Source organism: Anopheles maculipalpis, chromosome 3RL (genome assembly GCF_943734695.1).
Source record: "Anopheles maculipalpis chromosome 3RL, idAnoMacuDA_375_x, whole genome shotgun sequence".
In the NCBI taxonomy this organism is placed as follows: domain Eukaryota; kingdom Metazoa; phylum Arthropoda; class Insecta; order Diptera; family Culicidae; genus Anopheles; species Anopheles maculipalpis.
In genome coordinates this window covers 68,101,541-68,126,303 of record NC_064872.1, presented here as the reverse complement: position 1 = coordinate 68,126,303, position 24,763 = coordinate 68,101,541, and the positions used below count along the sequence as shown (strand labels likewise).

The following is a 24,763-nucleotide window of genomic DNA, read 5'->3' as shown; positions in this document are numbered from 1 at the left end:
GTGTATTCAGTCCAGTTTTTTTTTTTTTTGTTTGTATTATTACATTCATCTGTCCTCTCCCTCACAGCTCAGGACGATGTAACTGTGGTACCATAATTATTATGTAATTGCAAGCCGGCTCCAATCACACGCCAACAGCAACCGAACGATACGGTTTGCGGGGTGGAAGAGAGGCAATGTAGGGAACCGTGCGGGGAAGCGATCAGGTTTCAATGTTGTCGACACGGCCACAGTGGTAATTGATGCCCGGTAGGTGGTCAATGACATGCGGGGCTAAATAAATATAAAATAATTAGCGTTATATTTTAAATCCCCTTCTGACAGTTAAGACGCGCCAAAGCTGCGGCTGCGGGAATGATGAAAATTTGCACGTGCTAATGAGAGAACGGGGGGTAAAATGGGTAGCAAATGATTTTGCTACCCATTTTATGTTTTTTTACCCAATGAACACGAAGAGTTTTGCTTGGATCAAATGATTAAAAATGATACAGTAAGAAACTTCATTAAAACATCTTAATTTATAATTTAGTTTTGCAATTCGTACGTTTGTGATTTGTTTTAAAACTCCCCTGTGTAAAGTTCATTCTTTATACTTTGTTTTCACAAAGATGAGAATATTAGTTCATCGGTAAAGAAAAGCTTTTACGAAATCGAACAGCAAAAAGTCGATAATTATTAACAGCAAAAAAGCATCCGAAGCTTATACAGGAGGGTTTCCCCTTACATTGTTTTTACTGAACATCCTGCTAGGGATAAAATACATTACAGAAGACAGTCAAAAGTTTAAAAATAAAGATAGATTTATCGAGGTTTCAGGGTGTAGTGTCTTAAAATAAAACCATAAAATGCAGTTTTTTTTTAATAATTTTATAATATATTTAAAACTATCTAAACATATAAGAAAAAAAAATCAAAACTGCTCAGCATTCAATCTAAATTATGTTTTCGATTAGAAATTTCCCTATCATTACGTTTTAGAATGAAGAATCTGATTAAACTCATAAGGGAGACATACAAAAAAACACAGTAAAGGAAAATTATTAAAAAACGTTGTTTTATTCCAAATGATTAGAAGATTGCAACATGTAATTAAATAAATAAAATTCGATGCTCTGCAATCCGACTCAAAAACTGCAGGATAATGAAGAGTAAAAGAGAAAATCGATCGCTCAATATTGTGCTCCCAAGTAGTACAAAATTAGTTAAAATTGAATTGTTATTAGGACGATTCTGCAAACAAATGTTTCCTTAGTAAAAAATTCACAACTGTTTGTATGGCTTTGTTTGAAAAAAAAAACAAGAAAATTAGAGTAAAATATATCAAAATAGCAGACTTTTTTATTTTCTTTGTAGCTCTTAAAATAATTTAATTGAATTATTTCTTTAAACGATTGTTAAATTTAAAAGAAAAACACGTGCTTTTATGACTATCCTACACACTGTAAGATTGTATTAGATAACATGCCCAACTTTCCTATATCACGCACCACCAACACACGCTTATATGCAACATTGATGTAGGAATGCATCAACTAACAACCACGGGATTTAATATAATTCAAAACCATTCATTATCTTAATTGTAAATAAATCACCGCACAGGAACGTGCTGGTTGTGCGTTTTCGAGGATGCGCTGATTTGATTACCGTCGACCACCATCATTCGGCTGAACCACTTGTTAATTGACCACAGCACTAAACTAGCGCACCCCGTACGACAATCTCTCCTTTGAGCCCATTTTCGTGCGAGCAAAAAACATACAAAACCCGCGACTGTGTGAACCAATATCGCACACCAAAACCAAACATCAAAAGCACAGAAATGTGATCGCAGCGTCCACCGTTTCCTAGCTGCAGCGCCGGGTAGGATGTGAACGTTATGATTTGCGCCCACTAATTAAGCAGCTTCATTAGTCACTCAGGGGACTCTGGAATGGCTTCGATTAAATCGAATTCGTACCAAAATTATTGTAATGAAGCATCGCGCAGTAATATCGCGGATGGACTCGCTGATTTACACCAGATCGGAACAGGGTAATAGCACGATGGACAGGCACACAATTTTCGTGTAATTGAAAAATGGAAAAACTCCGACCTGAGCAGATAGTTTGGATGGGATCAACAGGTACATTGGAAGGCTGAGAGTTGTTATTGGTAAGCTAATCTCATTACGCTCGATGTGCTAAACAATAATTATTTTTGTGTGCAAATTTCAAAGCTGATTTCGAGAGAACGTTTTTCTGGATAATTAAAAACGCAACGCTAGAGCTATTAAGGGTATCGGCTTTTCTTTTGAATAGATGATTCGATGATTGAAATTTGAAACCCAGCCACAGGCATAAATTTGATAAGTTAATTAATGGATGACTCCATCAGCTTTCATTATAGCGTTCCTTGAAAAGAGCTACAAAAATGAATCCTCATCCATCCGCATGTTACGCAGTACAATGTAATGAACACCTTTTATGAAATTTCTCCTATAATGAAATTAAAATACCTGACTGACTTTTAGCACTGCATGTTTGCCGCTGTGATCAGGCATCAGCAAAACTGTAGCCCCAAAGTCCCGGTGTTGCTGTTAAATTAAGAGAAAAATCATCAATTACCTCACCCAGGCCGCAGGCGGTCCTACTCGGTGGACTCGGGAAATGGAATACCAAATGTAACCTTACCAATGCTGCCAGGAGACTTGCCATGTATTACACCAATCAATGCAGCTTCCCCACTTACATTCCTCACTGGAACGGAAGCCCCAGAAGCTCCGTTTTTGGGCTGGCGAAGAATGCAATTTGCAACAGGGGGTAAGAGTTATGATCGATAATGAATTTGACCTTTCTTATTTCTTTGAATCCGGAGCATAGCCACCACAAAAAGAACGGTGGGGAGAAAAAAAAGCATCCTACAATGCTGGGTTCCATTACAGTTTTTCTACATAAATTGTACTCTCCTCCCACATTTCATCCCTCCATCCAACGCACCAAAGAGACAAACGCATGCAATTACACATTACTCCCGTGTGACGTTTAACATGAGCAATTTATGTTGCATTATGGTGCCATTCGACGCATCCACTGTCCTGAACCACAGTAGATTGTGCCCACGAATCACGACCAACAATGGACCTTCCTTTCGTGCCCTTTCCCCCAGTGTTGGTGTTGTAATTAAGCCTCCCAACCCGAAAAAGAGTGGTAGGGAAGGAGATCGGATCGGAACCTTGCTTCCATCAAGCCACATTTGGAGCAGGTGACCTCCGCTACTTGAAACCTCCGAACACGGAGAGCTTATTACAAGCCCCAAATTGCCCTCAAGCAACTGCAAGACACTGCGTCGATCCTTTCGTTTTGGGGTCAAAGCGACAGCGACAGCTCGGAGACCTGTTACGACCGGAGGAGCAGTGTTTTGATTAAAAAATTGTCACAAATTATCATCAACCACCCAGAGCCTATTTATAGTAGGCTCGTTAAGCGTTCCCCGGATCGTAGGATCGTAGCGTATCGATTTCTTACGGGCAAAGGTGTGAAATAATCATGCATAATGTGCTCACAGCATCACTTCCCCTGCACGGGAGAAGCTTGTTGGCTGGTTTCGATCGATAAGAGTATTCCAAGCTCGTTTTGCTTCCCCTTTTTACATGCAGTTCACGTTGCAGACAACCAATAACCGATCGATGGTTCGGACGTACATCATCGAGCTGTCAAGAAATTAATGCCATCCCATCGATCGACCTCCGATGCGACCACCAAACAGATCGCATTATCATAACGCACCGGGATCGGGTTGGTTCGGTTTTCTAGGTGCGGGTGTCACACTTTTAAAACTGGTCCAATGATATCCGCATTATCCATGGTGAAGCCCACTGGGGGAGGTGTTTATGCATGAGTAATGGCTTTCTGCCTTGAGTTGCAGCACCGTGAACCGACACACGAATACAAATGCTTCTGCGGGACGCAGTCGTCGGTAGCCTGAGTCGCATGCGTAAATACCGATTTTTTTTGCAAATTACGGTAAACAGAGGGAGGTCATTTGTTTCACCCGCTTTGCTTCGTTTAGTATTTTGGTTGCTTCATTCGTCATAATTTACTATAAATATGATTGTCACACAGCGGAGATGACGCAACCCTTTGACGGATTATCCTTTTGGGGTACTTTCGGTGCGTACACCGACACACTTTTGGAGACATTTTTACAAACCGGACCGTACGACTAATGCATGCATGGTTCGCAAACAGTGACTCTTACAGGAATATTTATGACACTCAACTTTGGAAAGATTTCGTTGGTGCTATTGCGCTCAAGAAGTAGAAATATCCGATTTAAAAAAAAGGCGACATTCTTTTACTTTTTGGACTGACATTTGATACATGATCCTCGAAAGTTCAAACCAGCAAATCACTTAGATGCACAGTTTTTCGCCCGAAGAGACACATTTGACCTTTTCTCGCTCGGTCAAAATTTCATTCAGCAGCAAGAAAAACTTCTTCCTACACTTATTACGTTTGTACGATGCGGATGAAAACTAGTATTTCATGCACAAACCGTACATAAATACCACGACGAAACACATAACCTCATAACGTCTCAATCCGTTTGCTGCTCTATAGCCTTCCACGTGGTTTGAAGCGTCGTGAAGTTTAAACAAAAAAAAAACAGTCCATTCATCAACTGTCACCCACACGGACGTGTACGCATGCTGGCGCACACCACGTTCGAACCCCATACGCTGGCTGGCGGTTAGGTTTCTCTAAGGACCGAGCTGCTGGCGGTTGGTTTGCCCGTTGCCATTAAATCAATTAAATTGGCTCTCACTCTTTCTGACCGGGGAAATCGCTAACGATTACGGTTCCGTTTTTGCCGACATCCCAACGGGATTTGGTGCAAGCGAGGGAGTCGTCGGTGGTTTTATTTCTGCTTCGCTCGATTCGTTTCTTAAATCAACAGTTCTTTAATCATCTGGATAGCTTGGGCGAGATGAAAGGTGACCCGGTACAGCTGCGCATACCCATGTCACACAGGATTTTTAATTGAGTTTTGCAGCCGGCAAATAGTGGCAGGGAATAATATATTTGTTTTGAAGGTGAAGTTTTGCTATGATTAGTAGATGTTTGAACTCTTTTTGTATGATGGTAACGCATGTTAGAGCTATGCTAGAACTATCCGTGTTATGTATGCATTAAAAATCATCATTTCCTCAAATTTTCATGAAATAATCTTCGAGATTATTGTATAATGATTGACAGAAAACCATCTATTGTCTTCTCAAGATACGTTTCAATTTAAAGAAATGCTTTCAATTAAAAAAATCAATTTTAGTTCGCCTAACATGTCTTAAAAAATATGACAAAATTTATTCCGTTCATTCAGCGTAAAAAAGGGTGACAGGTAGGGTTATACTTCTCATTTTCTTGGATAATGCATTAGGCAGACAGTGGCGTCAGTCCTCACACCGCAGAATTGGGGTTCAAGATTGACTATCCAGCTACGTGGTATTAGCAAGTCTAATAAACCATTCGATAACCGACGTGACCTTTGAAGCCAAGAACAAAAAGAACCTCGGACAACAACGTATGCAGTAAAATTCGAGTATGCAATAGTTCTTACTGCGAACTTCACAAAGTCCTGCGATCGAAAAGACTCCAACAATAAATGAAATTTATGATAAATCGCACTTCGATACGACGGTTATGAGTCCTGGACTATGCTTACGAAGGACACTTTTCAACTGATCATTTATTAATGGCCGGTGCTAAGGATCTACCGCGTTGTGTGCGTTTAACTAGGTAGCAACCGTTCCTGAAAATGGATCTGGTCAGGTCAAAACACCTTGTTCAACCTTGAGAAGGCCAATAAGAAGGAGGAGATATGTGCTGATATCCTATCATACTACCAAGTATCTTCCTTCAAATGCTTACCTTTTTTGTCAAGGTTATTAAATTAAAATCAATTCCGAACACAATTTAACTCATTTTGATATTCTTAATCAACTCGAAACTAAGTTGCAACCCTGTGCAATGCAAATACATGTGTTTATCTCCTCATCGCCACGAATCATCACCACAAATCGCAACACAGATAACTTTAACGAAACTGTGCGCGACAAAGTCTCCTCTCCTCCGAATAGAAACATCAAACACCAGACGTTGATTTATCGCTCAGATAAGATCCTTCACACCAATCCGGGCAATAAACGTACGCTCATACTCATCGCACCGCTAAACACCTTGGCTAGCTTTAATTTTCATAAATTAATCCTCAATGCAAAATCGCGTACGGAACACCAAAGCGAGTGGTCGGCAGATGACATCAGGTTGGCGATGTCCGTTTAATTTGCCGCGATTAAGCGATCATCCAACGAGCGGCGCGGTGCACACACAATTTGCTGTTGCGTCCCACGCACACCGCGAAACGAACGGAGTGTGGCATTCGTACCGATGACTTGCGGCCGGAACGACCTAGATCTTGCCTTGGTGCGTGAAGCAGCGCGTACTCGTATCTCGTGGGCGTTTGCTGGATCGTGCCGCGATCGTGTCGCACGACTCTACCACACGTGCCAAAATGCAACAGCCCGGTATATGGGTAGGCATTCTCAACCCTTTCGATTATTTTTTACGACAGGGCGTGGGATGCGATCGTGTGGCGCTTGTGTGTGTGTGTCGAATACTTTATTGATTCTCGATTGTTGTGGAAGGTTCAGGTACTTTCGCTTTTTTATTATAAAATATTTGACTCAAAATAGGCTAAAACCTTCTCATAGTTCGTAAAAGCAAAGCAAGCTCTTAAGCACCATTTCAGGAACAGACACGTCATTCGCTCGTTTTGTACATTCCCATGTAAGGCTAAATATCGCAGGCACCGGATTAGGATCGCATTTTTAACGCGCATCTTATTATTAGTTTTTTTTTTTCTTCTGTTGCTATTTAAATGCAGCAAAGCTGACGGTGCATTTCGATTGCGCAAAAACAATCACATCATCACCTCATTGCCCGAGTTCAGGTGCACCATGACCATAAAAGGGCCCTCCCACGCTGAACGCATTCAAATCATTTGACATGCGTCAGCACGTGCAACGCCCTTTCTCTTTGTATCTGTCCTTTTTCCTTCACCCCCTCAGGCCTACAGAAGCGAAAAATCCAGCCCGCGGCACTGAATACTGGGCTTTTTGCGTTCTATTTGTACGTGGTTGAATTTTTGCTCAACCATCGCTACATCCGCGATGCACTCAGCAGCAAAATCTATGCAGCTACAATGTTGTGGCAGCTCACCGGGAGCTCTGCTCTATGTTAAATCAATCTTATCAAAACATGTCACGCTGGGACCGGGTAAACTGTAAAGAATGGGCGGTTCCAACGAAACTATTCGGTCTAATCTCTTTTATAGTTGGATGTTTTGTTCTTGTTTTTTTTTTCTCCGACTGGCTCGTTCAACGTCTACCGCTTCGTTGGTTAGTAAAGGGTGTGAAAATTTATGTCCGTAAAGGATTTGCCAACCGAGACGATAAGATTGACGAGAGGGACCATCTTAAAGGAACGATGTTACGGGTGACCTTTGCCTTCCTAGGCAATGGAAAATGTTTTATTTTATTTAAGTTTACCGTATGAGGACCGTGGCCGTGGTCGGCTAACCACCGGGCCGCCAATTTTTGAGAAATGTACAGAACCTTTTTAACAACAGATTTCTCGTTGCATGAGGAAATCAAGCAATGCTACCAGTGATGCTATGAATAAGGACATCCGGGAAACATTACAAGGAGAAAGTGCCTTTTAGTGCTGTGCGTACCGAGTAAGAGTGAATGAATGATTTAAATCTTTCGAATAAAGGAACTGCATAAACTCTTCACAAGGTGTTAAAACTCCTTGTTTGTGATTTGATTCGAAAAGAGTTTAAACAACTCTTTTGAGGGATGTTATAATTAAACTCACTCTAGTGACTTGCTCGTCGGCAGAAGTATTCGAATCTCAAAGCGTTTTAATAACTCACTTGGGATTCGAATCGCAAAGAAATTTTAAAGCTTATATTAAGGAGCCTATTTAAGGAGTTATAATAAAATTCACTGTGAGTGAGATTTCAATCGCAAAAAGTTTTAAAACTCTTATAGGATTCGGATCATAGTTTAGAAAAAAAAAACTCTTTTAGTGTTTGAAGCACAACTAGTTGTGTCTAACTTCGCTGTTTGGAGTAAGTAAGGGTGAATTAATTCCTTGAAATGAGTTGTTATACTCATCACTAATGCCTTGTAACAGATATTGGGGCTGAAGCCGCAATAATTCTTCTTCTTCTTCTTCTTCTTCTTCTTTCTCTTGACTGAACTATCTACTAGGTTACGCTGATTATCGAATTACCACGTACTCATAGTCAATTCTTACTACGGGGGAGCGGCCCGGATGAGTTTTGAACCCTGATCCTGCCATGTGAAGATCGGAGCCACAGTCATGCCATTCCTGATCCTCCTGCGATTCTCCGAGTCCGAGATGAAATGCATAACGACCAGGCCGTCATAATAACATGAAAAGAGCTATATGATTTACATGTAGATTGTAGGCACTTATAACGTTGCTGATATTCATTAATTCTAGTTTCAACTGCATTTTCTCTATTTTAAAAGCATTCGCAAATAGTCTTACACAACAAAATACAGCTTAAATTTACTTGTAGCATCAAGCACAACGCTAGAAAAACAAGCTACCGGTCGGTCCATAAATTGGTCCATTTCCTACCAAGAAAAACACTCACACGGAAAACTAAAATCTAGCATTAATTCCTCCCACTTGATGCGGGAGGAAAGCAAACAAGAAACAACAAACTCTACCACACCTCATTTCGTTACTGGGCTACCATTTTTCCACACGCTTTTCATACAGGAAAGAAAAAAAAGGAACTGGTACACTATCAACCATTCCCATCCTTGCTGTCCTTGGGTTTCTCCCATTCCCGGAAAAGTAGCTTACCGAGCGCGCACGGACGAATGAAAATAGAAAATTGATAAATTATGGCTTTTTGTCGCCGTGATGCCACCAACGCACGCCAGGATGCACGCGATACCACCACCTTCTCGGCCGGCACAACAACGACATACTGGATAATGGTTGCGAAAATATAAGGTAAAACGGGTACGGGCAATAGTGCACAATTTCTACCATAGTACGGATGTACAGCTAATCTACACACAAGAAAAACGACGCTAGAAGCTTTTTCATCACCATTTCCCAGAATCGATTGTACTATGTGGTGAACCTTGTTTTTGCAAGCGGAACGTTGCTTGTTCCTCGGCAGAACGAACCATCCAGCGTCCTGGATGTAACATTAAGCGTAAGTATAGCTTCCGACCTCCATCTTTGCACGACCATATGTGACAAATAAGCGGCCATTGTGGCCACGGGAAGGTATAAAAGCATCATAGCAAAAAAGGCCATTTTAATGCACAATAAATGCAGCGCACAAACCGCACAAACAAAAAACCGTCCTTCAAATTCCATCAATTAATTAACCTTCTCTTCCCGCCGCTAGTCGGTAGTGTCTGTCGGTGTTGTAAAATAATTGACATAAAAGCAGGATAACGATAATCCTGCACCAGAATGGATCGATTCGATTCCGATCGATCAGGTACCACGCTGCAGAGTGACCGTGAAGTTCGGTGATCTCCATTTTATCGGCGCCAGCCGTGGTCGAGTATCGATCCCATCTCAAGCGCGAGGGTGGAGCACCATAAAAAAAAAGTTGATACAAAACTTTTGATGTCATTATTAACGTCCGAATTAATAAGGGATTGTCACATAAAGTGCTATCGGACGATAAAATGCTGTTCGAAATTTAAAACCCCAGCAAAGAAGCTCGGGAGAAGAAATCTGTAAAGTTGAGGAACGGTTCCACCGCATCATCGTTTTATTGATCCGTGATTCCCACGCACACCACGCTCGGCTGGATGGCGTTATCGACATTTTTGTCTTTTTTGACAAACTGTTATTAAAATCTCACGCTACTCGAACGCAACAGCGCCGATCCGAACGACGCACACCGGTGTGCGCCGTAAAAATCGAAACGTAAACGATTGTTGTTCATGTCGATTGCTTCAGCAAGTCCTGCCCTGCTTGAAGGTTGTGTGTGTCTACCTTACCATGGGATAACCTTTTGCGAGTGTAATAAAATAATCCCCGTAAAGTCGATTGCACAAAAGAAAACCTTTGGAGCGAGTGGTTCGAAACACGACCAAAACTGCTACTCCCTAGCTGAAAGGGTGCAAAAGAAGACAAAGTAAAGGTTTAATCTTTCGCTGTGAACGCATTCCACCCAACCGCTGGGTGGTCATTGTAAATTGGAAAGGTATTGAGTACCTTCCGGAGGCTTGGTGGGTAAGGGAGCAACTGCTTTCGCGTTGAAATTTGTGCCACCATTGGTAAATTCATTATCACAACCATCCGAGAACCGAAGCGCACAGAGAATCGTCAATAGTCGTTGCTTTTTGTTCGGTTTTGTTCCTTTTACTGCTTCACGGAGAGGCAGAAGTAAATTATTCCCTAAATGGGCATGATCTTTATTTTATTGCAGTGTTCCTCGCCTTTATTCCACCCCCCACCCCGCAGGTGAACCTCTCGGGTGGTGAGATTTTATATCAGTGCCAGGTTTTAGACGCAGCTTTATCGATGCTTACTCGCTGACATGCTTCGGCCAGGGTAAAAGAAAATGGACCAACCAGATACGGAGATCCTTCCTCAATTACTGACGTACAAAAAGTCGCTGCGAGGTCACTCACAGGTAACGTTAATTTTGTTCATTTGGCACCTAAAAGATTATAAACTTCAATCCCCCCAAGGGTAAGCCGATCTTGATGGACTTTTTAATGACATTTGTACGGCTAAATATTTTTTTATTTTTCGAGAAAAACGATTAGAACTGGTCTGATATGATCAGTTTTTTTTTTAAATTACTCAGTAAACCACACCGATTTGAAAGCTTGCTGAAGTGAGCTCTATTTCTTTTTAACGGCCCTCTTCGTCGTGATCGCAAATGATCTCTAAGTAGCCTCCGGGTAGGTGTTTGGTAACCTGTTGACTCCCCAACCAACGAAAAAAAAAAAACCCCTCGCCGTGACATTAACCAGTTCTCAGTCTCAAATCATCGACAACTGGATCAGTGCAGCAACGGCACCCATATACGTCGTGTCCTTCTATCTCCAAGCAGGTGCCAAGGTGTGTCCGGTGATTTAAGCCACAAATTATGCGCTAATCCGAAGGCAAGCACGGGCATATGATGGACAGCTCGAGAAATCGAGCATGACCCCGCGGTCCCGAAATAAAAAAAAGGTCCAAACCTCATTGGTTCATTCATCATATCACGCGCTTTGGAAGCCGTTTTCAACATCAACAAGCTGTTCGTACAAACTGCATAACTGGGCCACAGAGCTCGTTGGCTCGTTGCCATATGATTGCGTGAAAGGATTCGCCGCTCCATCCCATAAGCACCACACTCTCGGTGCAATGATAAATGGATGGTTCGAGCGTCTTGACCATTGGAATACTGCAAGAAGCACACCCTTGCGTGCGTTTGCCTTGGATGGCCCCATCGGTAGGCAAATTAGTAGCAGCAGTATGATTTATTTATTTGACGCAACCTATGCCCTAGCAGAGGGACTGTGCGAGAAGCAAGCGTATTCGGTTTCTCATCTTCTAATGCTGTCGGTGTCGGCCGTAAGGATCGTGAGGAGATCATTAATCTTGCATTAAATCGAATGTTACCTCACTGCATGCAGATCAATCAGAGTTCCAGTTTCCTTAAGGGCATACGCATTACGCTGTCACGTATGACTCACAGCTATTAAATGCCACTTTGAGTTCGTTGCTAATGATCATTACAGTAAGCAAATGAGCATTTGCCATTAAACTTTGAATGTTTTGAGAAAAAGTAATATCTCTGATGTCGCTAAATATTCTATTACACCTTTTTTTACGCTTCTTTCCGTTTACGTTACTTGCTTACTCATAGACAGATCTAGCGCACGAGTCAACCAAACAGTCATCAGACGTACAGCTGTCACAACCATAACACCGGCGCCATATCATCGCCGTCAGAAAATGAATGCAACCGCACCCTAACCGCCAACCATGTCACCATTGTTTTTTTTTTGTACTGCAAGCTAGATTGACAACGTCGCCGGCGGCCAGCTTTGGCTGGAATCGCGGAAGCAAAAAGCCGTCCGTCAAATGAACGGTGGTGTGCCCGTTTGCAAGGAAATAAAACTCCGCTTAGGCATCGCTAGGCAAAGTGAGTGAGTGCCGGTGACGGTAAGTAACAGGAAGAGTAGCTGACATTGTGCGAAACGTCACAGTAAACGTTGCACAGTAAAGGGGGGAAAACACACACACACACGAGAGACCACTGTTGGATGTAAGTAGCATCCGACAGAAGACGCATCCACAGACAAGTTGGACGTGAGATAAGATTTCACGATCAAACGAACGAAACGTGTAGTTATTACTGGTCGTATTGTTTTGATTGTGCACTGACGTCACACCGGCAAAGGAATGATGTGTTTGGTTCACCTTTTATTAGTACAATACCCATAAAGGTTTGGTCAGGCAAGGGCAAAGATGTGGACCTCATAAGAGTTTTTGTTTGAAACTACTTACTCAGAAGACTAGTGAAGGCTTTATTAGTTACTAGATAGAATAATCCTAGCAGTTTATGTTTGAATATAATCCATGTTAGAAGAAACAGATGGAAATTTCGATTTGCTTACTTTAAAAAGTCTTCATTCTCCCCATTCTATCTTGTTGCACAGCGACAGGAGAAATTGATTCCTCACGATTACTCGAATTCTTCTAACTGTCTTGGATCCTCACGCACTAATCAGCATGCGTGTGCATGTGAACCGTTGTTGATACGATCGTGACTTTTGGAAGAATCATCATTATCATCGACTCAAAACATCTTAATTCTACGCACATTCCGCGAAGTCGTGCCAATTATCACAACATGAAATCGACGAATGCACACACGCAGAAGGGAAAAATGGGTTGTTACAAATCAACAAAACAATTCCTGCTTACTGTTTAGGATTACACAAACGATACAATGTTTAATTTCATCTCTTTCATACGTCATCTCTCCTGAAAGCAATATCCAACCTTAGGTAAGCTGTAAAAAATTCATTCCTTCTGTTTAACTAAATAAACCCCTTGGTTCGGTTATTATTCTACAGAATAAATTCGATTTTCCACGTGTCGTGCTGGGCTGACGCTCATGCACGGGTCAAATGCTTGCCACTCACCCCTGTAGGAGGGATTCTGCAATAGCAATAGTCTCATTAGTGACTGACACTGGTCGAATGTTTGTTTGGATGTGCGAATATCAATTTGTTCGACAGCTGCCAGCCAGAGTGTGTGGAACGAGCTCGAGTTGGTCTACCGTCGCGTCCTTCTCAACTCTCACGAGTCCGTCACTCTTAATTTCCCAAAAGGCTCCACCGTGCAACTATCATCACGGCTCGAGCGAACGAACTTCTCGCTTACGCGAGCGCGTCACTTTTAATTAGCCATCCCCATTAGGGTAGCGAGCGAAACAGTGCGGAATGGCGCACTGCAGCAGTCACTAGGGTATGCCTCACCCGCCAGCTCCATACCATACCGATTGATGTTTAATCTCGCGACAGAGAGCGAAAGAGGGAAGGTACACCGGTTAACACAACAACTCCCGCAATTCGCAACAAATCAGCAAATGCTTTTACACCGGCCCCCAGGGGGAGGTAGCTCGCGGTGTATTGTAACCTTAAATGTCGCATAACTTGGGCGGATCTCAGTCAGTCAAATCGGATCGGTAAGAAAGCTGCTGCGGTTTTGGATGGACTTGATCCGTCAAATCGGTGAGCCAAGCTGAAGACCGCGAGGGTGACATGTAATCAACACCTTTTTTTCCAATTCGTTGATACAATCGCACCATTCACAACGTGTAACCCGCGCTGGTTTGTAATTTAGTTGGGAGTAATAAAAAAAATTCATCATAAAAAGTTAAGGAACAATAATTTTAACCAGCTGCACTGAATATGCTAATAACGAACGTTTTTGGGTAATTAATTGGAATAATTCTTGTAAAAACATTTAGTAAATATTCTAAAATTTGCCTAGTACCAGTAAAAGTGTAAAACAGACCGAGAATTTCAAATGTGTACATATCAAGCATCAGAAAATAACTCAACGCACCTTATTTTGAAAATTCATTTCAGCGCCTAAAGCTATGCAAGACGCATAGCATCCCACACGTGTGCTTTTGTTGATGCGTTGCTTTACATTGCGACGAGTTTTCAAAGAATAATATTTATGTTTTTGTTCATGGAATGTGATACAAAAAATATATAATAATATCGCCTTTGCTCAGAAATGCAATTGATCTAATTCTTATGATTTGAAACACAAAAACATGGCCATGATATTTCCAGTTTTAAGAGAATTCTAGCAGACTGGCAACAGCTTTTCAACCCACATAAATTATTAACTAACTGATATATGCCGAATGTACGTTTACTTACTTCCAGCGGTCGGTCTTCTAACGGTGGTGGAAACGACAGGAAAGCTTGTAATGTGCCCCGTGGCGGATATCGAAACGATCGAATCTTTTTTCGCACTTTCCTGCAAATGGAAAACAGAAAGAAAAAAGCCATTTTTTAAACGAATATTCAATAGGAAATGAAGCACAGTTCGTTTATGCCAGCGGCAACATTGTTAAAAGGTTTATTTCTAGATTCTTTTGTCATTTGTTTATGTTTTATCCCCATCCCCGTGTGGGGAGGTTAGGATCAGCAACGACTTCACAAACAGTCGAAAGAACGAAATATGATTACGGTTTATTTGATCACACAACCACAACAACACACAAACTCAATTCACCTGTTTCGCTTTGTACATAGCAAACGACGCTTGGGCCAAAAATATTCCACTTTCATGCCCATTCAAAATAACCACATTTAAGAGCCCTCGGGGGGGGGGGGGGGGGGGGGGGGCAAAATGTTTATCCTTTCTTCAACAGCTAAACCGCTCGAAAACGATCGGTCCGGAAAAGCTCGAACGCTTCCCGCAATGATTCAGACGCACCTGCACCAACGCAAAAGCGCAGAGGAATTGAATTTCTTGCTTCGGTCCCGGATTTTGCGTACTTCCATATCACATGTCTTAGGCTGTTTTTGATTGATTTCCCACGGTTTTCTTCCACCGACAGAATAAATACGATTTTCAACAAGAAATTCCACTGGAAAGCCACGTCAAAATAGAAAGAAAGGAAATCGCTTCACGCTGAGAGTTTGATTTAGGAAATATTATTTTCCCCTGAATCGTGTTTCCCGCAGAAAACAGCATGCTTCCAGGTGAATATTTAATTACGAATCGAAACAATTTTAAATTGTATTACGCGTTGATGTATTTGGGTTGAAATGGTACAACAATAAGGCTTTTGTTTCGCCCGCCCCGCTACGTACCTTTTCCGTACCACCGTCCTTCGATGCTGCACCCGGGTAGGGCGCATTGACCATCGTCGGGTTGACCGGGCTGCTGTTGCTCAGCTTGTTGTTGTTGGCGGCGGCATTGCTGGTATCGTTGCTACCGTTGCCACTGGCCGCCACGTTACCCACGTACAGGCCACTATCCTTGCGCGACTGCTGCTGATTGTTGCTACCGTTCGAAAGGATGCTCGGCGTGCAACCCATAACGGTTTGCTCGTGCTGCTGCTGCTTCTGCTGGTACTTCCGGTGCTGGTTGTAAGTTTCGTGGCCCTCGTCGTCGTAGTGGTCGTGGCTGTGGTTACCGTCGTCGCAATCACGACCCACCACTGCTGCTGTGCGTGCTCCTTTCACGCCGCAGCAGTACCCGGTGAACCACATGCAACTGCCCGAGCGGGTCAGATGAACAAAGGGTGACCGCTATCCGACGAGAAACCGAAACCACTTGGGCAAGCGAACGCGAAATCACTAACTGTCACTTCAAAAAAACAAAAATCAAACTCACTCCAACTTGAACACACCGACACACAGACACACACTAGGCCACTTTGTAGGCCAAGACACTAGCACCAAGGTGTGATTTTTCCGCGGAAAAAAAACGACACACCAACCAAGGAGGCAAACCTTCTCAACCATACGCTCGACGCAAACAATTCAGGACATGTTGGTGGTGGCGCGTTAGGCAGGGAAGCAGGACATGCCTCAAGGACACAATTCGCATTTTCGTCACTCACTTTCACACACGGTAACACACACACACACATACACAAATGCACACGCGCCAGCCCACCCACAGTAATACCTCACTCACGCCAACTGCCACATCAACCTTCCCGGACACGTGCGACCCATTGCGGTGATCTGCTTCTTTGCAATGTTTCGCCAAATTCCAGCAAACATTTTGCAGACGACCTCGGGCACAACTTCAACAGCAGTGGGATGAATCTTACGCCCGGAAGTCGCTCATCATTTATTCATTAACGCATACGCACACGATGATGGAGGCGCCTGGTAAAGATAATGCGTTGGGCTTTCCCTAATATCCGTCCGCTCGTTTGGCGCTTTTCACTTTACATACATTCAGGCGCAAGGATTGCTTGCTCACTTTCACTTTCTGCACACTTTCTGCTCGCCTCGGTTGCTAGCTCTCCCTCTCTCTCTCTCTCTCTCTCTCTCTCACTTCAGCTGCAAGAATAGGAAAGACAACAACGCACTGAAATCAATTATCACCTTCTTTACAGGTCATTAATCTTTTCGCGTGTCTGTGTTCCTTTCCTGTCTTCATTTATCCATAAAAATACGTTTACTCTTGCTACCTTTTCCAGCTCATTGTGCTCATCGTCTTGTTCCCCCCACACATACACACACGCCGATAATCGATATACTTCTCAGCTTCAACGAGTCCTTACCCAAGCGAAGCTTCTTAACAAAACGGCACGTGCGATTGAGCGTATGATGGGAGCTTTTTAAAAAGGGATAATGAAAGCCACATTGTGGAGCACGGAACTGCGCTCGGATCACATCTTTTAACAAGCTTTAAAAAACATCCTGCAAACTGTTGTTTATCTTCTCGTGGGATGTAATCGCTCACGGCAGCTAATCGCTTTTGTTGGTTGAAGAGGCAGAAAGGATTGCCCGGTTGCCACTTAGCCAAAGATGGACGATTGACGGTAGGCTTAACAGAACAGAAATAGGATTTTAGTAAAAAAGGTATGTCAAAGGAAGACTAAGACTATGTGAATAGTCTTTAAGTGAACAAAAGCTGGACGAAGAGCGTATCTTGTGCATCGCACCATAAAAATAAACTTCTTGGAAGGAATAGCCTTAAAATCTCTTTCAACTTTTTTCAGGTCACTACTGGTCACTATAGAACGTCTATTTTTTTGGTACAGAAACTGCTCAACAGCACATTGAAAAATCACGGCGACAGAAAAACCCTAACAAGCATTCGGAACGACAATAGAAAGAGTGACAAAAGACGACCCGGAAAACTGATTCGATGCCCATTTTATCGCCTTTTCTTATCGCCTTTCTTACACGAATGCAATAAATCGCTCAATTGAACCGTTATTTGATGGATTTATGATTGTGATGGATGGTTTGGCGAATGGTGCGATCTTCCTTCTTCACCCTTTTTTCACACACAGACGCACAGACACACACCATTCAGAGTTCGCACAGATTTCACACGGAACAACACCAAAAAAATCACGCGAACGCAACGATTGTTCGTACAGCACTGTTTCACGAGCGGTGGAATTCATCGTCCACATGGCCGTGTTTCATTTCTCAACCGATCGCCAACAGATCAGCCCATGCGAGTTTGTAAGCACTAGCGTGCCGCACTATAATTGCACTGCACATGATCGCGCGGCAGCTCTGACTGGCCCTGAAAACTGTCGGTCGGTTTGATCGGTGAATGGTGTGATCGGGTTGTAGAATGTAGCGTGCTGCATCCCTTCCTTTCCATAGGGTCGACTATTGGTTGCTGCACCAAACTTAAACAGTACTCAGGAACGGGGAAGTCACAGCTTGGAATTGCTTTTCCTAGACGGCTTCAACTTCCTTCACGATTCCAGCTCGATCTCGTTCGTTTGAAATGGAGGTGTCTTTGGGTGCCTCTCAAGCAGAAGGTGATGCAGGTGGTTCAGTAAAACGGTGCAATATGGTACCAGAACATTAACATTTGCTGTGCTGATGAAGCTAGTCCATGTGTTGTTAGTCTGAAAATAGAGGAAAATATGCAAAAAGAAGCTATAATTTTCAAAAAATCCCTTAATTGGAATACAAAGCAAAACAGGCTCAATCAATCATTATTTTATCGACTCTTCAGCAACAATCAAACAACACATCAGCCATTCATTTACATACACATCGCACGTTTGCAACACCATTTTGTCATAACGCCCATTTTTATTGCTCGAACCGCGGTACTAGCCGGTGGTGTTAATAACTTGATTGGTGTGTTTTATTATTACGACCCACTTCACATCCGCACTTGAACTGCATTCTACGCCTCCGCCAGTACCGATGGGCCAATGTTCGTGCGTGCTCCGGTACAGAGTGCAACGCTGGATGCATCTCGCGCACTGTGAATGCCATCATCATCATCATCAGCTGGCGCGTGATGCCGCTTTTAGTTAATTAAAAACCATTCAATGGAAATTTTTACCCCGTCCCGGGAGAAGTTATGGAAAACGATGCAAAGTAAAGTGCGTGATCTGCCGAGAATCGGTGCGTCTCATTTCAAGGTAACGTCTCTAGCGGGGTGTCGGTAGCGATCATAAGACGGAGTATTGGGTTGCGAAAAATCGCGAATTGTTGTAATATAATTCTGAGCGAAAAAAATTAGAAATTACAATGAATTGTGAAGAAAATTCTCGAAAAATCGTCGACTTTCTCGGATTTCAAGCACTTTCATCAAGATTAGCAATTTTTTAGCAACAGCAAAAGGAACCAACATAACCATACATCCAGGAGGAAACAATAAATTCCAATAAATTAACACCCAACAATAAAACTTTGCGCGTCTCGTTTACGACGACAGCACAACTGAGGAAATATTAATCCCTTCTCCAACCCACCAAAGACCAACTTTGTCCCTAAAACGCTTTGTCACTGTCGCTGTTGCATTCAGCAGGGATAATTATTGAGCTTACAAACTTCACCATTGCGATTATCACCAGCAGCACCAGCAACGTAGCTGGGCGTTCCGGTAAGAAAACCGACAGCAAGCAACACGTGGATACACCACAAGGATATGTATGGGAATGAAAACTTATCGCGCCTCAGACATCGGAGAGCAACTTCGATGAAAGTCGATAATGAGTCCCGCGAACATAACACCGATTGCCCGCGGCAAGCGGGAGGGTTAAGCGCGTCCTATTGAATTTTTCACCCCTCAGGGGTAATTATTCCTGTGTGTGTCCGTGCCCACGTGTGTGTGTGTGTGTGTCGGTCGAATAAAGAGTGGGGAAAAGTTTTACCAGTAATCTGTTTGCTTTTATTACACTGTTTCTAGTAGTGCCCGATGGATGCTTTTTTGTGTTTGTTAATTTTGTTTCGTTCGTTTGCCAGCTTGCCAGTGGTGGAAGTTCAACAGCAAAACCACCGCCAGCCTCCCGGTCGATAAGCGGATTAATTTTATTACAAGCCTTATGTTACACCACCTTCCGGCAACAGACGAGCAAAAACGACACACACAAAAAAAAAGGATAAAATTTTAATGAGTTATTAACGGCACAGATGGCGGCGATGATGATGTTAATGCAAGCGCAAGTGAGCTTTGGGTAAGCTTTAAAAAGTACAGCCGAGATGGACAAATGATAAAGCAACAATCCTGCTTCTATGAAGCGCAACACTATTCACAGTCCGCATTAAAGCTTTTTTGATGATGATTTTTAATTAAAGCTTATTACATAATTTTGTTAAAACGTTGTAAAAAAAAGGGCTATGCATTCTATCCGGGAAGCTTCTGCGTACTTTAATGATTAGCCTGTTAGCATTTTCGATTACTATCGGAAAGAGAATTATCCTCTCTATGTAAACGCTAGTCAGAAAATCCATTTCCAACAAAAAAAAACGGTATAAACAAATAAATTACTAGCCTCGTTTGGTAGAGCTTTTCGCTTGAAAACAAGCACACGTTTCTACCATCTACCATTCTAGTATCCTAGGGCTTGATATCCTCCGTTTTGCACCACTTCTCCTAGTGGTGGGAAAGGTACAAACCAGGAGGGAAAAAGTTATTTTCCCTCCAATATTGCATTTGCTACCGTTTAGTGAAGTTGAAATTTGTTTTTTCCTCCCCGAAAATGATTTTCCCGCCCTGCTTTTGTAGCAAACGATTGATTAGATCACACAACTGCAAAAGGGCGAGAGTTTGTTTTTCCATACCATGGCTGTCCTCCGTGTCCTCCGAAACAGGTGGTAATGGTGAAATTGTTCATGACAAAAAAGGAAACAATTCGTCCGGGACACTTCATCCGCACTCACACACATTTTTTTAACGTTAATTTAAATGGTGAGTGTGTAAAACAGCAAAACGAAACATAATCCAATAAAATGCCATTTTTTCATCGTTCAAATAAAAATTGATGATCGGGCACGGTGAATCCCATTTTTCTTTATTTACCATTCTAGTGGAAAGGTGTATTATTTTATCATAAATACATCCCCAATGTCTATGCTTACGCCTCCTACACTCTGGCTCAAGCTTTTCCTGTTGTCATGCTGCCAAAGATGCTACTGAACTTGCCACGGCAAATGATAATCAACCCGCGCTAGTCTCTGTAATTTATCATTATTTTCTACAATAAAGTGATAAGCTGTTCCCGTGTCGTGGTGTCACTTCTCCGTCTAAATCTATCAGCTTTAATATGCAGATGCCTTTTGTCTTTCGCATAGTCTCACTCCAGACATTCCCCGGCCTACATGTGTATGTGTGTGTGTGTGTGTGTGTGTGTGTGATCTCGCCGGTATGTCGGTTTTCCACGCAAAAGTCAAACACCCACACTTTAGCCGACAAAGCGACAAAGGACACGGCAACACAACCATCCGGAGAGACTGACTATCGAAAGCACCCAGGGATAAAGAGATAAAGGGCACAAACCTTCACCAGCCCGTGTTGCTTAAACATCCGCAGCACAGCGAGAGAACACAAACAAAAAAAAACGAAGACAAAAAATCCATCAACCCAATTGGTATGCTTTTCCGCTTTTCCGGTCGATGAGCAGAAACAGTAGGGCATAAATAGGACGACAATCGAATCCCTTTTTTTTCCTTCTTCTTCTACTTCTTCTTGTGCCCGGTTCGCTTCCACTGTGCGGTGCGCGTCGTGTGCCCGTCCACCATTACGCGGCATCCACTTCATTTCCGCTTCCGCAAAACGTTGGCATACGCACCAGACGTGCATCGCACGAGTTTCGCTGGGAGGGAAGAGGGAAAGTGAAGTGGGTGGAAAAAACGGATACACAACGAAGAAAAAGCCGGAAACCCGATTCTTCGCGTCCTGATGTTAGACCACGATCGAAGAAAATAGAAAAAAATACAATAATCTACCGGCAGCAAGACGATGATGTTTGAGCATGTAACGGGGTGCCACAGAAAATTTGACAATATTTTCTTGTCAGCCATCTTGAAAGCGACCATCGGGCTTTAGCTGACGTTGTCTAAACGTGGTTTACTTTATTTTCGCATCCGATCACTGCACGGTTAGCATTTTGTTAAAAATTTGGAATAAAAAGTTGAAAATAAAATACCGATTCCGCAAGAATTTGCCTAAAAGTATACAATCAGCTTCACAAAAAATGTATAATGGAGCATTTTGTACAAGAGATTGAATATTTTTATCGTCAATGTTCCTCTTTCCCAGTGATTTGTTAATTTTTAAATAAGTTCCACACCATAAATAGGAATTAGTAAAATATTGCTGCACCAAAAATCGATACATTTTCTAGAGACTCTTTTGCGAAAATTAACGACTAGCAATTCATCTCGCCTACAGCCGACAAAACACCATTTGAAACATTTTAAAGTCACATTCAGCCTTTATCTCCCTTTACCCTGCCGATATTTCCTTCAAATATCCTTATGTAATTATTCAAGCTTTACCAACTTTTCCTTGCTCCCAGTCCTCCTACCATCTTCAAGCCAATGTTCACAGCAGACGCAGACACGTGCGTACATGTACAGGCCAGGCAAACGAGCTTGAGCTAAATTTTACAATAAACAATCACTCAGCCGCAAGTCTCGCGCAAACCCGGTACCGCCATCGGCCACGGCAAACAGTACCACCGGCTGTGTGTGTTGGCAACACCACTGAATGTTAAAACCTCAGAACTAGAGCTCATTTTGCGAAACCGTCTAAGGAACTGCAAACGCTTAACCACATCCAAGGCCAAGTCAAACGCTAGTAACGATCATTATGCTGAAGAGTTTTTCTCCTCTAGCGCCAGCTTTCCGCGATGGTTGGTGGTGGAACTAAAATTAAATTTCCATTCATCGTCGCTGTCGTACCCGAATGTTTGAGCATTTTAATGTGTTAAGCTTGCCCCCGAACTGAACAATCAGCTTCCGAAAGAAGTCTTCGTTCGCTTCCGCTCTCGCGGCGATTGTAGTCTCGGTTGAAAGTTCACCAAATTTTGAACCTCGTTCACATAGATGATTCAACTCGTTTGGCACTATTTGGCTCGGCTTTAGGCAGACAAGTTTAGCCTTGCTTTAATTCAATTATCATGCTTAGTGAAGGCATCGCATCGATGGTCGATTTTGATGATCGGAGTACGACTGCTTAGCACGCTAGACAGGCAGGCAGAAGAGCGGACATCGGTATTTTAAGCTGTTCCTGTGCAAAGAGCTGTTATAATCTGATACGGTTTTCCGATCAATAATCCTTAAAATAAGAGCATTCTTGTGGTAGAAGAAAATAAAACATAATTATCTTTTAATAATTTGTAATCATCAAGTAGAGCGACGTTAGTTTCTAAAGTCGACTATTATTCAAGCAAGCAAATTGCTTTATCTCATAACTATACAGCTAGTTTTAAGTATCACTTAGTCAAATAAAGCTCAGTAAACTTCGACACCAAGGTCGACTAAAATGAACGCAAAATGAACACCGTTGTCAAATGCTACAAAGACTTCCGGTCTGATCAAGTTCATGCATTTCTCTTAGTGTCACCAATCTTCACCGAGCTATTGAAAACAATGAACATTTCAGCTTCCACTGCAAGTCACATTTTGCGCTTATCTTTGACAGAAGGTGTCAGAAAATAGTGTCAGGAAAAGACGACCATCCAAATCAACCCGTGCCGCAGACCAACATTACCCACCACCCACGGTGCACTACAACTTCAAAATTCCACTACAACACCCCTTCCTTCTCTCTTCCCTCAGGTTTTGAACACTTTTCTACATTTTTCCTTCACCCAGCAGCGACATCAAAACCTCCCGGCTGCAAAAGAAGCTGAAACCTTCTCATCCAGTGTTTCTCCATCGGATGCTTGCTTGTCGTTTCGCTGTTGCTTCCTGTGGCTCCATCATAATTCTGTCAGCTTTGCAGAAAATGCATCCCGCGTGCCACCGCTAGCGCGGCAGATCACCGATTTGGTACGCTGCTGATGGCAGGCAAATGAAAGGATTGCATAAAAAACACACACCGCACAGGCCACCGCTGACTGTATGGGAAACGTCGGACATGGTGTCGGAAAGATGACGCTCTGCCCCACCATCCCAGTGAAAGAGGCACGCAAAGACGAATGCGGTCAGCGGTCGCAATACAGCATCAGAAGACACATCAGCAGCGATGGAATTTTCACTGCATGGTGCAGGGGTGCATGACACATCATCATCATCATCATCATTCCCCGGGCTTAGAATTCAGCACTTGCCAGAGCGCAGTGATACTCTTCAACTTTTGTTTCTACCGGCCCGGACTCCCGGCCACTCACTCACTCAATCTCGCTCGTCTGTCGAGCAAAGGGTGATGATTGCAGCACAAAATGGAGCAGAAAATTGTGTCCAACGGTAGACGGGATGTATCGTCCCGTCTGGGTGTATATGTTTCCGACAACTTCCACCGATCGGGACACAGTAAAAGGATGTACCTTGGCAAGGAAACCAGCACCACTACACTACCCGTTCACCCGGTCCATTACAAGCGGATGAAAAGTCGGGCAGCAAAATTGAATCCGGGATTAAAATCAAGTGCAACACACTGTGACAGGTAGAAGGACAAGCGAAAGGAGGACTGCCGTTTTCTCGCCAACCACCAGAAAGAACGCAATGAAATGAAAATTGATGACATATTCAATTTGATTTAATGCATAAGTAGAATAATAACAACTACAAAGCATCGGTGTACCATCAGTACGCAGTTGAAAGCAGTTTAAATTGTGTGTTTCCGTCCTAATGCATCGAGTCTGGAGCGCGCTACACCCAAAGTGCTGTATCTGTTTTCGATCAGATTAGTTTATTTTGAGAACCACACCACGAGTAACAACGGTAACCGAAAACTGCCAGATACCTCGCGAAAAGTGCCTCATAAACACACGGGACACAACAGACTATTGCTGCCGGCCATGCCTGACTGTTTCGCTCGCATACTCATGCAAAAAGTGCATTTCCGGCTGCACAAGACACACACACTCACGTTTGTGACGCAAAATTACCGGCTTAATGGTCCATCCGTTCTGGGTACACATTTTCCGTGGGTTCCGTCCTCATTTTTCACCCTCATTTCCGTCCCAAAAAATTAAACACCACCTAAATGCATTCGTATGCAGCAAT

The 24,763-nt window shown here is 42.9% G+C and overlaps 3 protein-coding genes across 6 annotated transcripts in view; 1 reads left to right on the top strand and 2 right to left on the bottom strand.

Annotated features, from left to right (window-relative positions):
• The window catches only part of LOC126561535 (high affinity cAMP-specific and IBMX-insensitive 3',5'-cyclic phosphodiesterase 8), an 88,162-nt gene extending 72,295 nt beyond the window's left edge, over positions 1 to 15,867 (bottom strand). For all 4 annotated transcript variants that reach the window (XM_050217743.1, XM_050217745.1, XM_050217744.1 and 1 more), the window contains exons 1-2: positions 15,455 to 15,867; positions 14,513 to 14,612 (exon numbers count right to left, since the gene is read on the bottom strand). In XM_050217743.1, the coding sequence (XP_050073700.1) occupies positions 14,513 to 14,612; positions 15,455 to 15,856 (502 nt within the window). In that variant the 5' untranslated portion in view covers positions 15,857 to 15,867. The remainder of the gene's footprint in view (positions 1 to 14,512; positions 14,613 to 15,454) is intronic.
• Positions 1 to 24,763, bottom strand: part of LOC126563070 (protein lethal(2)essential for life-like) — a 566,897-nt gene that overhangs the window by 78,661 nt on the left and 463,473 nt on the right. The gene's annotated exons all lie outside the window — the stretch shown is intronic.
• LOC126560911 (phosphatidate cytidylyltransferase, photoreceptor-specific) overlaps positions 11,284 to 24,763 on the top strand; it is a 170,435-nt gene continuing 156,955 nt past the window's right edge. Inside the window, exon 1 of the mRNA XM_050216860.1 lies at positions 11,284 to 11,294. The gene's annotated coding sequence lies outside the window, so the exon portion shown is untranslated. The remainder of the gene's footprint in view (positions 11,295 to 24,763) is intronic.